Raw genomic sequence first — 14678 nt, 5'->3', positions numbered from 1 at the left:
TTCTGTAAGCACAGAATGAACAGTATTATACAAGCTTTAATGAGTTCAGTTTTTCATTTTCATTCAGTTCCAGATAGTTCTTAATTTTTATTCAGATTTTGTCTTTGATCCATGGGTTATTTACACATTCATTGATCTATTTACATATTTATAGGGAATTGAGTTACCCCATTTTGTTATTCATTTCTAGTTTAATTGGTCCAGGACTAGAAAGTTATGAATATAAAAGTTATAAACAAAGACGAGATAGAATAGAAAATAACTAGCAAGATGGTACTTTAACTATATCAATACTTACATTAAATATAAATAGTCTAAACACACCAATTAAGAGACCAAGATTTTCAGATTAAAAAAGCAAGACTCAACTAACAACAGAAACCCAAAGGATAAGAAGCAAAATTGACAGAACTGAAGGGGAAAATAGACAATTCATTATTAATAGAGACTTTAGTACTCCACTTACAACAATGGATAGACTATCTAAGCCAAGAGATAACTAAAGAAATAGAAGTGCTGAAAACAGTACAGAGCTCCTAGGCCTAGTAGACACCTGTAGACTATTCCACTCAACAACAAAGTACTTATACTACTCACACACACATAGAATGTTTTCCAGGGTATAAACCATATGCTAGACCATAATGCAAGCCCCAGTAACTTTTGAAGTCATACAAAGTATGTTTTCTGGTAACTTCATTCTCTAATTAAATAAACTGGCAAGTAATATAGAACAAAAAGAATCTTGAGATATTAAGCAACATACTTAATAACAAGTGAATCAAAGAAGAAAATCAATGGAGAAATTAGAAAATGCTTTCAGATGAATGAAATGAAAATATAACATACCAAAACTTATGGAATGCAGCAAAAACATTGCCCAGGAAGAAACTTACAGCTGTAAATGTCTTAATCAGCAAAGAAAACCTCAAATCAGAAACCTAATCTTGCACCTCAAGAAACTAGAAAAAGAAAAGCAAGTTTAAAAAAAATTACAAATAAGGAAATAAGACTAGAGTAGGGATGCCTGGGTGGCTCAGTCATTAAGCATCTGCATCTGCCTTTGGCTTGGGTCATGATCCTAGGGTCCTGGGATCAAGCCCCGCATCAGGCTCCCTGCTCAACAGGAAGCCTGATTTTCCCTTTCCCACTCCCCCTGCTTATATTCCCTCTCTCTCTGTCAAGTAAATAAATAAAATCTTTTTTTTTTAAATGAAGACTTGAGTAGATATAAATAAGAGATAAAAATAATAGAGAAAATTAACAGAAATTGGTTCTTTGAAAAGAGCAACAAAATCAACAAACTCTTAGCTAGACTGACCAAGCAATAAAGAGAAAAGACTCTCAAATTACTAAAATCAGAAATGAAAGAGTGACGTTACTATCAACCTTATAGAATTTTAAAAAAGGGTTATAAGGAAATACCAGGAACAGCTATATGCTAACAAATTCATTAGCTTAGTTGAAATGGACAAATTTGTAAAAAGATAGAAATTACCGAAACTGACCGAAGAAGAAATAGAAAATCTGAATAGACTTACAAGTAACAAGTTTGAATTAATAATCAAAAAACTTCCCAGAATGAACGTTCTGATGCACAGAAAGCCTTATTAATTCTACCAAGAAATCAAAGAAGAATTAATACCAATCCATTACAAACTCCTCCAAACAATAAAAGAGGGAACATTTCCCAACTCAGTATGTTAGGGCTGCATTACCATTATACCAAAAGCTCACAAAAACATTATAAGAAAACTACAGACCAATACCCCTTTTGTTAAAATTCCTCCACAAAATAAAAATAACCAAAATCAGCAACACATAAAAATGATTTTTTATCATGGGTGGCTCAGTTGGTCAAGCAACCGACTCTTGATCTCAGCTTAGGTCTTAATCTCCGGATCATGAATTCAAGCCCCACATCTGAAATTCAGTTAATATACCATGTTAATAGAATAAAGGCAAGAAGTCAGAATGGCTAAAATTACCAAGTCAGGAAATGACAGATGCTGGCGAGGTTGCAGAGAAAGGAGAACCCTCCTACACTGTTGGTGGGAATGCAAGCTGGTGTGACCGCTCTGGAAAACAGCATGGAGGTTCCTCAAAAAGTTGAAAATAGAGCTACCCTGTGACCCAGCAATTGCATTACTGGGTATTTACCCTAAAGTTACAAACGTAGTGATCCGAAGGGGCACGTGCACCTGAATGTTTATAGCAGCAATGTCCACAATAGCCAAACTATGGAAAGAACCTAGATGTCCATCAACAGATGAATGGATAAAGAAGATGTGGTATATATACACAATGGAATACTATGCAGCCATCAAAAGAAATGAAATCTTGCCATTTACGATGACATGGATGGAACTAGAGGGTATTATGCTTAGCGAAATAAGTCAATCGGAGAAAGACCACAATCATATGATCTCCCTGATATGAGGAAGTGGAGATGCAATGTGGGGGGTTTGGGGGGAAGGAAAAGAATAAATGAAACAAGATGGGATCAGGAGGAAGACAAACCGTAAGAGACTTTTAATGTCACAAAACAAACTGAGGGTGGCCGGGGGGTAGAGAGGTAGAGAGAGGGTGGTGGGGTTATGGACGTTGGGGAGGGTATGTGCTATGGCGAGTGCTGTGAAGTGTGTAAACCTGGCGATTCACAGACCTGTACCCCTGGGGCTAATAATGCATTATATGTTTATAAAAAATAAAAAATAATTACAAAAAAAAAAGAATAAAGGCAAGAAAAACATATGATCTTGTCAGTAAATACACACACACAAAGAATTTGAACATACATCCTTTCAGGATGCCAGAGTGGCTCAGTCGGATAAGCAGCTGCCTCCAGCTCAGGTCATGATCTCAGAGTCCTGGGATGGAGTCCTCCATGCGGCTCCCTGCTCAGTGAGGAAGACTCCTCCCTTCTCCCTCTCCCTCTGCCTGCGGCTCCCCCTGCTTGTACTCTCTCTCTCTCTCTCTGTCAAGTAAATAAAATCTTTAAAAAAAAAGAAAAAATACATCCTTTCAGGATAATAACACTCAAAAAACTAAGAATAGAAGAGAATTTCCCTAACCTGATAAAGAACACCTATGAAAGTCCCACAGCTAACATTATATTCATGAAAGACTGAAAGATTCCCCCTACATCAAGAACAGGGCAGTTAGGCAAGAAGAAGAAGCAAAAGACACCCAGACTGGAAAGGAAAAAGGAAGACCATCTCTATTTTTGTATGTTGTACTCTTATATGTGGACAATCATAAGCAATCCACTTAAAAAAAATTAGAATAAGTGAGTTCAGCAAGGTTACAGGATATAAGATCAGTATGCAAAGTAAATTATATTTCTATACACTAGCAATGAGCAATTAAAAAATAAGAAAACAGTTCCATTTGTAGTAACTCAAAAAGAGTAAAATACTTAGATATAAATTTAACAGAAGTAATATAAGACCTGTGTACTAAAAACAACAAACCATTGTCAAAAGAAATTAAAGAACTAAATTAATGGAAGCCATTTTTTATTCATAGATCAGAAGATACAAATAAAGATGGCAATACTCCCTAAAGTGATCTATGAATTCAGCACAAATCCCAACTGACGTTTTTCTAGAAATGGACAAGCTGACCTTAAAATTCACATGAAGTAAGAGGGAACCAGAGCAGCCATTGTTTTAAAAGGAGACCAACAGGAGAGAACTTCCAGTGCCCAAATTCAGAAACTTTTTTTCTTTTTTTTTTTTTTAAGATTTTATTTATTTATTTGACAGACAGCGATCACAAGTAGGCGGAGAGGCAGGCAGAGAGAGAGGAGGAAGCAGGCTCCCCTCTGAGCAGACAGCCCTGTACGGGGATTGATGCCAGGACCCCAGGATCATGACCTGAGCTGAAGGCAGAGGCTTTAACCCACTGAGCCACTCAGGCACCTCCCAATATGAGAAACCTTCTTGACTAAGCTTTAGTCAAGACACTGTGACACTGCCATAAGGAAAGATATAAATAAATGGAATAAAATTTAGATCCCAGAAATAGAACTTCACATTTATTTCCAGTTGATTTTGATAAGGGTGCCAAAACAATTAAATAGATATAGTCTTTGCAACAAATGGTGCTGGGACAATTGATATCCACATTGTATAAGGAACTCTTGCAATGCCTTTAATTTTACTCTGTGTTTAAGTACAGGGTTTCCTTATCTCTCCTTGTTGATACTTCATAAACCCTTTCAATTAAGAATTAGTTTATATTTGAGTTGCCTGGGTGGCACAGTCAGTTAAGCCTCCCACTCTTGGTTTGCGCTCAGGTCACAATCTCAGGTCATGAAATCAAGCTCTGGGTTGGGCTCCTTGCTGAGTGCAGTCTACTGAAGTTTCTCTTCTCTCCTTCTGCTTCCGCCCACACCATGCATGTGCATGCACTCTCTCAAATAAATAAATCTTTAAAGAAAAACAATTAGTTTGTCATTTTTAAAGTTTGGGTTTTACCCATATCCATACTCTTTAAATATTCCTAAATATTCTTCTAAATATTACCATTTCTAGTTATGCCCTATCTATCTGCTTCTCCTTTTTTTTTAGCTCTTTTAAAATATTCTAAATATATATGTATTTTCTTGCTAAATTCTCAACTAACTAGTCAGTCTGATCTTCCAACTCACTAATAGTTTTTGATCCACCTTTATACATTGTATTTTTATACTAATATTTTCTTTTTTCTATATGGTTTCTTACCTCCTTTTACTAATGTCTTGCCATATCTCCTTAAATATATCACATTGTGCTTATTTTTAGTTCTTGGTTCAACTTTTCCATCTTCAAGTGTGTATTATTCAGAACTTACCAAGTTATATATATACTATGACCACAACCAGCCCCAAAGTCTTAGTGGGATATAGACTGAAATCAGCATGCCTATCTGAGAAATGCCATTTCTTGGAACAATGTACAAGAGCAAAGAGTAAAAGATGACTTTTAAAACTTAATGTTATATGTCACTTTTGCTCACATTTCAATGGCCAAAGAAAATCTTACCGCCAAGCCTAACGTTAAGCCTAACGAGAGAAGTATAATCCTCTCACAGGTTCTGTCAGCAGATTGGGAACACTAGAGTTTACCACAACATTTGTATGTTTTCTGATTGATTATACCCCTTACAGATCATGTTATTTTGATGTGTGAACTTAAGAGTTCCGCTTACATTCATCTTGTAATGCATATTGAGGAAAGGCAGAATACCACACCTTTTGGTTCTTGTCTCCTGTGAATTAAAGAAGGAAGACGATCCCCAAGGAAGAAGGATCCAGTTCCACACTCACATATGTGTAAAAACTGTTATTTGTTATGTATTGGCCACCACTCTGTCTGAAAGGCAGAAGTATCTGGATGGAGGTGTCTTCCTAAACTGTAATCAAACAGTCTTGGTCTTTGGAGGACCAAAGAGAGGACTTAGAGGTTGGTATGCTCCAGGGTAGTTGATTATCAGCTTCTTATCTCTGTAAGGCCCGCCCTCTGCTATTCTAGTTTGAGGGGGCAGGCTCTGATTGTCCCAAGACTAGCAGGGAAGGAAATGGAGAATGAAATTTTGAAGACTTCCTATCCCCTAGCCTCTCATTGTCAGCTTAGGCTATTTTTTGTCCCTTGCTTTTTCCCCACCTTCCAGTTCAAGGCAACCTTCTGTTCCCCCAAGGGTTTCTTACTGTTTTTTAGTTAATACTTGGGATCAGTACCTTTCTCTAGCTTCTACATTTTTCCAGCATTGTTGTTTGTGTATGTATGGGGCTGGGGTGTTCGAGGAGAGCAGTAGCATGAATAAAATAAAAATGTGGACCAGAATGTTTGCCTGAGGAGAGGACCTTGTGAAAGAAACTGTGTTTGAATTAGAAAATGAGAATTTGGATTGGCATAGAGGATAGAGAGGTAAACACAGAACAAAGAGATTAGTAAAGGCATGAGGGCTGTGCACATGAAACCAGCCTGAGCCAGGTTAGAAAGCTGTGAAAACATAAGGCATTAGTTACTTGTTTAGGTTGATTGAGGTCAGGTTGGGGAGTACCTTAATTTCCACTGGTGAGGGGTGTGGGGGGATGCAGCTCACCCATGAACCCTCTTACCAAGTGCCTGTGCTAGATAACATGGAGACCACACGGTGCATATATAATGTAACTTTGTCTGAAATAGTACTGATAATCTTGTTGAGGAAGTAAGACTGGTGCCTATTAAATGATTAGAGAGCATAGAAGAAATGTAATTTATATGCAGAATTCTCTAATGCTTTATGAGTCAGGAGGCCTGTACAACTAAGATTAGCTGTGTACGTACTTAATGGACTGCATAACTGAGGAGATTTCACTTTTGAGACAAACTATAATGTGGATGCCAAGGAGAACATTAAAATGCATCTGTGGATATCAGACCACTGAGTTTGTGGTTTATGTTATTCCTATGAGAGGAGACAGTTTAGTATAATGGGTTAGAACATGGAGCCAGGTGGCCTGGATTCAAACTTAGATTCCAAGTGTGACTTTGGATAAGTTAAATAACTTTTCTGTGCCTCAGTATCCTCATCTATAAAATGAGGACAATAATACCCCCTAACTCATAAAGCAGATCTGCTCACATAACTTTGCCACTCAGTTTCTCCTAAACTAAAGAGCATGTATCAGTGAAATTTGAGAAGAGGACATGATTCAGAATTAGTAGGAAAGCAGGGCAGTATTACAGAAAGCAATGAAAGGATCTGACCATTTTGTTTCCTGCCTGCTTCCTCACTAGACTGTAAGCTTCCTTCAGGCAGAGATTTGCTTCATCATATCCCAGCCCCTGGCTCGGTGTGTGACATAAAGTTGGCACTCACTATACATTTGCTGAATGCATTTTCATGTGTAATTTTAAATATAAACTAATTTAATAAATAGTTTTATATGTTTGGATGTATATTTGTCTAATGGTTTTGATATTTAATTTTTTAACAACTAGGAATCTATGAAGTATTTGTGACAGGTTTTTATTGTTGTGTTTTTTGTTTTTTGTGTTTTTTTTTGCTTTTACAGGCCAGTTGGAATGCCAAAAATGGAAAAAGTTTACTTACATAATCCTAGTTCTGAAGAAACTATTACTTTAGTATCAATATCTGCTACAACATCACATTTTCATGCATCATTTTTTCAAAATAGGGTAAGTATTTCTACAATAAATGTTTCCCTTAAGTTTGAAATTGAAATAGCTAGATTTTTTTATGTATAATTTCATTTTGCTATTATTAAAATCCAATGTGAGTGTTTCATATTTGTTCTGGATTTCAGTTTGCCCCATTTCCTAAGAATTATCACTTCTACTCTTAAACACACATTGTTTTTCTCAACATGAAACAATTTAATTCCAGTTTGAACCTAGGCACTCTGGAAAATGTAGCAGTCAGATATTTAGTTGATTTTTTTTTCCTTTTTAAAAATAAGTAATTCCTCAGCACTGTGTTAGTTTTCTGTTGTTCATAATAAACTACTACAAACATGATAGCTTAAAACAACACCCACTTATTAGCACATAGTTTTGTAAGTCATAAGTCCAGTGGGCTCTTTGCTCAGAATATCATAAAGCTGTTAATATGTCAACTGCGCTGAGTCCTTGACTGGAAATTCAGGGAAAATCCACTTCCCAACTCATTGAAATTTTCAGCAGAATTCAATTCCTATGCTTATAGAATTGAGGTCCCCATTTCATTGCTGTCTCTTGGCCAGGGACCTCTCTCAGTTCCCTAGAGTGCCCACATTGCTTGTCACCACCCTCAAGCCAGGAGTAATGCATCATATCTCCCTCATGCTTCGGATTTCTTTGGCTTCCTCTTCTGCCACCAGTGAAGAAAATTTTGCCTTAATCGTATCATCGGGTCAGGACTACCTGGATAGTCTCCTTTTTGATGAACTGCATCAACTAACTAAAATGACCTCAGTTACATTTGCAAATTCCCCTTTATTGTGTAATATAAATAACCACAGGTGTGACGTCTTGTCATAGTCACAATCTCAGAGATTAGGGCAGGAAATTTGGGGGGCTGTTTTAGAGTTCTGTCTACCACAAGTATCCTCTGAAATTTAACTTCATAATCATTTTTGTAGATAGTATGCAAACTTGTAATTTAAAAAAAATATATCTGACTAAAAACTTGGGCCTTCAAAAATTTTGAATTTGAGACAATGCACACATTAAGCTTTAACAGATAGGCTGCTAAAATAACTAATAAATGAGCTTCAAAAAAAGCTAAATAACAAGCATCAGAGGGAGATAAGTGAGTGGAACTTAATTTCATCTTCCCAGAGTTTCCACTGACTCCTTTGAAGAGATAGGACCAAATAAAAAGGATCTTTTTTTAAAGTAGCTAAAATTATAGAATTTATTTAGATATTACATTTCTCCTTTCAAAAATCCTATTTCATCATATGTTGTCCTTAGCTAGCAACTTCTGGAGTAAAAAAATTACGTAATTTTGGCTTTTTAAAATTTAAAAGTATTAGCAAGGAACTGATGCGTTAGCATGTTACTTTCAGTAATAAAAATTTTATTTTTGTGGTTCTCATGGAAGATGTCCCTTTTTCTAAGGTATTTCTTAAATTTCCCTGAAGTTATTTTTTTGTTGTTACTTAAAAGATGTTTTCAGAGCTTTTATAAACATGCTGATGTTCTCAAATAATAGAGTGGCTCTGCTGGGGAGAGATTTACATATTCATCTAGTCCAGTATCCTCATTATACAAAGGAAGAAAGAGCTCAATTTCAGAAGGGTTTGCCCCTGTCATGCAGTTAATGATAAGCCCCAAGATGAGTGTCTGTGTGTTCTATTGGTCTACCCAGCGATTTGTAGCATATTAAGCTGTGATGTGAGATGTTTATGCTACCACCTGTGTATAGAGGTGCACTTATGTGTAAATGCAACCACCCAACTTCCAGTAATGGCCAGTGTGCAGAGACTTGTTTGTTGGGTGAAAGAGCAAAATAGTGAAGTGAAAATGGAAACAGTTTAAAAATAGTTCACAACTGCAGTACAGATTTTATTTTTAACTCGTTAACATTCTCTGCTAATTCAAGCAATGTTTTGTTGTTTCAAAATGCTTAAGCTTCACCCTTGTTAAAGGCCAGGGTTTTCACTTTTTTCATGTTTCTATCATAAGACAAAGACTAGACCAAGAATTACAAATGAAGGGGGCGCCTGGGTGGCTCAATGGGTTAAGCCTCTGCCTTCGCTCAGGTCATGATCTCAGGGTCCTGGGATCAAGCCCCACATCGGGCTTTCTGCTCAGCAGGGAGCCTGCTTCCCTCTCTCTCTCTGCCTGCCTCTCTGCCTACTTGTGATCTCTGTCCGTGAAATAAAAAATTAAAAATAAATAAAAATAAATAAAAAGAATTACAAATGAAGATTGCTAACGGGGACCATATAAATAATGTAAATGAGAGAAGTGGGCCACATGGAATGAGGGTGACTGGAGAACATGTGGCCAGTCTAAAGCGATCAGCCCGCACTCAGGTCCAGCCAGTGGTTAACCATGTGAGAATGTAAGCCCATCCATGGTTCTTCTTATGTTCCATAAAGAATCAGAAGTAGGAATTTTTATATGATATCTTACAGTTTTTACACATTGAAAATGTATTCAGTTTTAAAAAGACAGATGGTGTGGACCAAACGAAACAAACTAACGGCCACTAGCTTGACATTTCCGAACTAGACTCTCCCAGGACTTATTTCTACACATGAATTTTATGCAAAGAGAAGTGTTTTTCTGAAAATTCCTCAAAAGATAAAGTAAATCTGTATGTTAGTCAAAGGATAAGTTAAAAATCAATATTTGTTTTCCATTGTCAGGAGGTGAAATTAAACAATAAAAATAATCTATACCTACCAAAATCTACAGCTGAATCACCTAGATTTAGTTTCAAAAGAAGATAGCCAAAGTCTATGCTGTCTTCTCTTTCTTCTTCTTCTTCTTGGTTTCCATCTTAATTTCCTGAAGTAAGGTGTGGACTCCAGCAGCTGAAGAATGGAGGGGAGAAATGGAATTAATTCTTGGGGGAAGAAATAACCTTATTTCCCCTCCACTTCAATTTTATGCCTACATTAAGAGCCTTTGGTGAAAGATGAAAAGGGTCTTCTCGTGTCCAGGAGGGCAGACCCTTTCTGAAATTTTATTTTAATTCTTTGTCACCTTCAAAATTCCTGGTCAGATCTTACATCCTTGAAAATAGAACATTTCCTATAACTCACCTAAGTTTTCAGTTATTTACCAGTATCATCTCTATATTAACTAACCAGTAGGAAATAGAGAAAAGAGTAGTTATTTTTCTAAAAGGCCAAGTTTTATATAACCATATAATAACCCACAGGCAAATAACCCCCTTAGTAAGGTCTTTTCTTAACCTGAAAATCAAGAAGAATAAGGGTGGTAAAGAATGTAGTTGTGTGACAATTTGTTTTTCTGTATGTGACTTCTAATAATTAATTATGTTACTTATAATTACCTGTTAATTAACTATAATCGTCTAGTTAATTATACTTACAATTTAAAATTCCATAATATTATGACCGTAATTTAAACCTATTCATCTTTCATGACTATATTGTATATTGGCCATAAAACATGTAATACTAAAAAGAAACATGTAATACATGTTTTGTATCAAAGAATACAGATTTTTTTAATACTGTATATAATAGTCTAATTTGGGTTATGTTAAGAATTATAAAACTGTAGTCCCTTACAGACATAGGTAAGCAACACAAATTATTTTTTCCTTGATTGTCTAGAACCTTTTGAAAATTTTCACATAATTTGAAGATTAAGAAAACATTGTTTCAATCTGAAACTAAAAATGTAATTTTAGCCCACATATTTTACTATTCCTAATATAATCTCTTCTCATGGGTTGAAGGTCTTAATGAATATTTTTATATAATGAATGATTTTATATAACTCATTTAGCACAATGCCCTCAGGGTCCATCCATATTGTTACAAATGGCAGAATTTCCTTTTTTCTCATGGCTGAATAATATTCCATGGAGGGAATGTTTGTGTGTATATCATATCATTTTTATCTATTCACCTATTGATAGACACTTGGCTATTGTGAATGATGCTGCAGTAAACATGGGAGTGCTTATATCTCTTCACTATCCTGTTTTCATTTCCTTTGGATAAATACCCAGAAGTAGGATTGCCAGATCATATGGTTGTTCTTGTTTTTAATTTTTTGAGGAACCTCCATATTGTTTTCAGCCAATTTACATTCCCGTCAACAGTGTACAGGATTCCCTGTCCACATCTCATCAACACTTGTTTTCTCAATGATAGCGATTTTAACAGTTATGGAGTGATACCTCATTGTGGTTTTCATTTGTATTTCCCTGATGATTAGAATTGTTGAACTTCTTTCTGTATACCTGTTGGCTATGTCTTCTTTGGGAAAATATCTGTTTAGTTACTCTGCCCATTTTACTTATTTATTTTATTGTTATGTTAGTCACCATACAGTACATTGTTTTTGATGTAGTGTTCCATTCATTGTTTGCTTATAAATACCCAGTGCTCCATCCGTGCCCTCCTTAATTCCCATCACCAGGCTCACCTATTCTCCCACCCCACTACCTTCTAAAACCCTCAATTTGTTTCCTGGAGTCCATAGTCTCTCATGGGTCATCTCCCACTCCAATTTCTCTCCCTTCAATTTTCCCTTCTCCTGTTGTCCTCCATGCTATTCCTTATGCTCCACAAATAAGTGAAACCATATAATAATTGACTTTCTCTGTTTGACTTATTTCACTTAGATAATGTCCTCCAGCCCCATCCATGTTGATGCAAAAGTTGGGCATTCATCTTTTCTGATGGCTGAGTAATAGTCCATTGTTTATATGGGCCACATCTTTATCCATTCATCTGTTGAAGGGCATCTTGGCTCTTTCCACATTTTGGCTATTGTGGACTTTATTGCTATGGACAATGGGGTTCATTTGGCCCTTCTTTTCACTACATCTGTATCTTTGGGGTAGGAACCCAATAGTGCAATTGATGGGTCATAGGGTAGCTCTTTTTTTAAGTTTTTGAGGAACCTCCACACTCTTTTCCAAAGTGGCTGCACCAATTTGCATTTCTACCAACAGTGTAAGAAGGTTCCCCTTTCTCTGCAACTTCTCCAACATTTGTTGTTTCTTGACTTCTCGATTTTTGACATTCTAACTGGTATAAGGTGGTATTTCAATGTGGTTTTGATTTGAATTTCCCTGATGTCTAATGATGATGAACACTTTTTCACGTGTCTGTTAGCCATTTGTATGTCTTCTTTGGAGAATTGTCTGCTCACGTCATCTAACCATTTTTTGACTTGATTATCTGGTTTTTGGGTGGTGAGTTTGAGAAGTTCTTTATAGATCTTGGATATCAGCCCTTTGTCTGTAGTGTCGTTTGCTAATATCTTCTCCCATTCTGTGGTTTGCCTCTTAGTTTTGTTGACTATTTCCTTTGCTGTGCAGAAACTTTTTATTTTGATGAAGTCCCAAAAATTCATTTTCACTTTTGTTTCCTTTGCCTTTGGAGACCTGTCTTGAAAGAAGTTGCTGTGGTTGATGTTGAAGAGGTTACTGCCTATGTTCTCCCCTAGGATTTTGATAGAATCATGTCTCACATTGAGGTCTTTCATCCATTTCAAGTTTATCTTTGTGTATGGTGTAAGAGAACGGCCCAGCTTCATTCTTCTGTATATAGCTCTCCAGTTTTCCCAGCACCATTTATTGAAGAGACTATCTTTCTTCCTTTGGATATTTTTTCCTACTCTGTTGAAGATTAGTTGGCCATAGAGTTGAGAGTCCATATCTGGGCTCCTTATTTTGTTCCATTGGTCTATGTGTCTGTTTTTGTGCCAGTATCATGCTGTCTTAGTGATCACAGCTCTGTAATATAGCTTGAAATTAAACAACATGATGTCCCCAACTTTGTTTTTCTTTTTCAACATTTCCTTGGCGATTAGGAGTCTTTTCTGATTCCATACGAATTTTAGGATTGTTTTATCTATTTCTGTAAAAAAAAAAATGCCTTTGGGTCATTGATAGGGATTGCCTTGACTCTATAGATGACTTTAGGTAGTATGGACATTTTAACAGTCAGTTATCAGTATATTGATTCTTCCAATCAATGAACATGGCATATCTTCCCATTTGTTTGTGTCTTCTTCAGTTTCTTTTATCAAGGTTTTGTAGTTTTCCTAACACAGGCATACCTCAGATATTATGGGTTTGATTCCAGATCACTACAGTAAAGTGATATCACAATGAAATTATTTTTTTTACTTTTCCAGGGCACATAAAATTTATGTTTACACTGTACTGTAGTCTTTTAAGTGTGCAGTATCATTATGTCTTAAAAAAAACAATGCATAGACCTTTATCACTAAAAAATGCCAAACATTATTTGAGTTTTTAGTGAGTCGTGATCACTAATCACATATCACCATAACAAATATAATAATAATGAGAAAGTTTGAAATATTGCAGGGATTACCAAAATGTGACACAGAGACACAAAGTGAGCAAATGCCATTGAAAAAAAATTACACCGATAGACTTGTAGGTTGCCATACACCCTTCAAAAAAAAAAGCAGTATCTGTGGAGTGCAATAAAGTGGAGCACAATAAAATGAGGTTCACCTATACAGATCTTTCACCTCCTTGGTTAAATTTATTCCCAAGTATTTTTTGCCACTCGAACAGGATAGTTTTATTTCTTTCTTTTTCAAGTGTTTCATTGTTAGTTTATACCAACACAACTGATTTCTGTATGTTGATTTTATATCCCGCAAATATACTGAATTTGTTGATTAATTCCAACAGTTTTTTGGTTGAGTCTTTATTTGGGATTTTCTCTGTATAAAATCAGATCATCTGCAAATATGACAATTTTACTTCTTCCTTTCTGATTCAGATACCTTTTATTCCTTTTCTTGCCTAATTGATCTAACCAGGCCATCCATTATTACTCTGAGTAAGTGTGGTGAGAGTGGGCACCCTCGTCTTGTTCCTGATCCTAGAGGAAAAGCTTTTAATTTTTTTTGTTGTTGTTGTTGAATATGATGTGAGCTATGGATTTTCCTGTGTGGCCTTTATTATATAGAATTGTGTCCTATCTGTACCTAATCTGTTGAGGGCTTTTATCATGGAAGTGTGTTGTATTTGGTCAAATGCTTTCTACATTTATTAAGATGATCATTTGATTTTTATCTTTCTTTCTGTTAAATGTGTATCACATTTATTGATTTGCATATGCTGAACCATTTTTTCATCCCAAGCAGAATTCCTGCTAGGTCATGGTGTATAGTATTTTCAATGTGTGTTGAATTTAGTTTGCTGATATTTTTTGAGAATTTTTCCATCTATTCATCTAGGGAATTGGTCTGTTGTTTTTTTGTTTATCCTTGTCTGGCTTTGGTGTCATGGTAATGCTGGCTTCATAAAATGAGTTTTGAAGTGTTCTGTCCCTTCAGATTTTTAAAAGAGTTTGATTCATGAGTGAAACCAGCTTATCCTGGGGTTTTCTTTGTAGGGAGGTTTTGGTTAGTGAGTCAGTCTCCTTACTCACTGGTCTATTCAGATTTTCTGTTTCTTCCTGATTCAGTCTTGGTAGGTTGTATGTTTCTAAGAATTTATCCATT

At 35.9% G+C, this 14678-nt stretch overlaps 1 protein-coding gene across 1 annotated transcript in view; it reads left to right on the top strand.

Moving 5' to 3' along the window:
• The window catches only part of TMEM131 (transmembrane protein 131), a 229654-nt gene that overhangs the window by 107862 nt on the left and 107114 nt on the right, over window positions 1–14678 (top strand). The window contains exon 5 of the mRNA XM_080813933.1: window positions 7046–7169. Coding sequence (XP_080670059.1) covers window positions 7046–7169 — 124 coding nt within the window. The remainder of the gene's footprint in view (window positions 1–7045; window positions 7170–14678) is intronic.

This window comes from Martes martes (genome assembly GCF_963455335.1).
Source record: "Martes martes genome assembly, chromosome: 9".
Lineage (NCBI taxonomy): Eukaryota > Metazoa > Chordata > Mammalia > Carnivora > Mustelidae > Martes > Martes martes.
The sequence above is the reverse complement of the archived record's forward strand: the minus strand, read 5'-3'. Positions and strand labels throughout refer to the sequence as shown.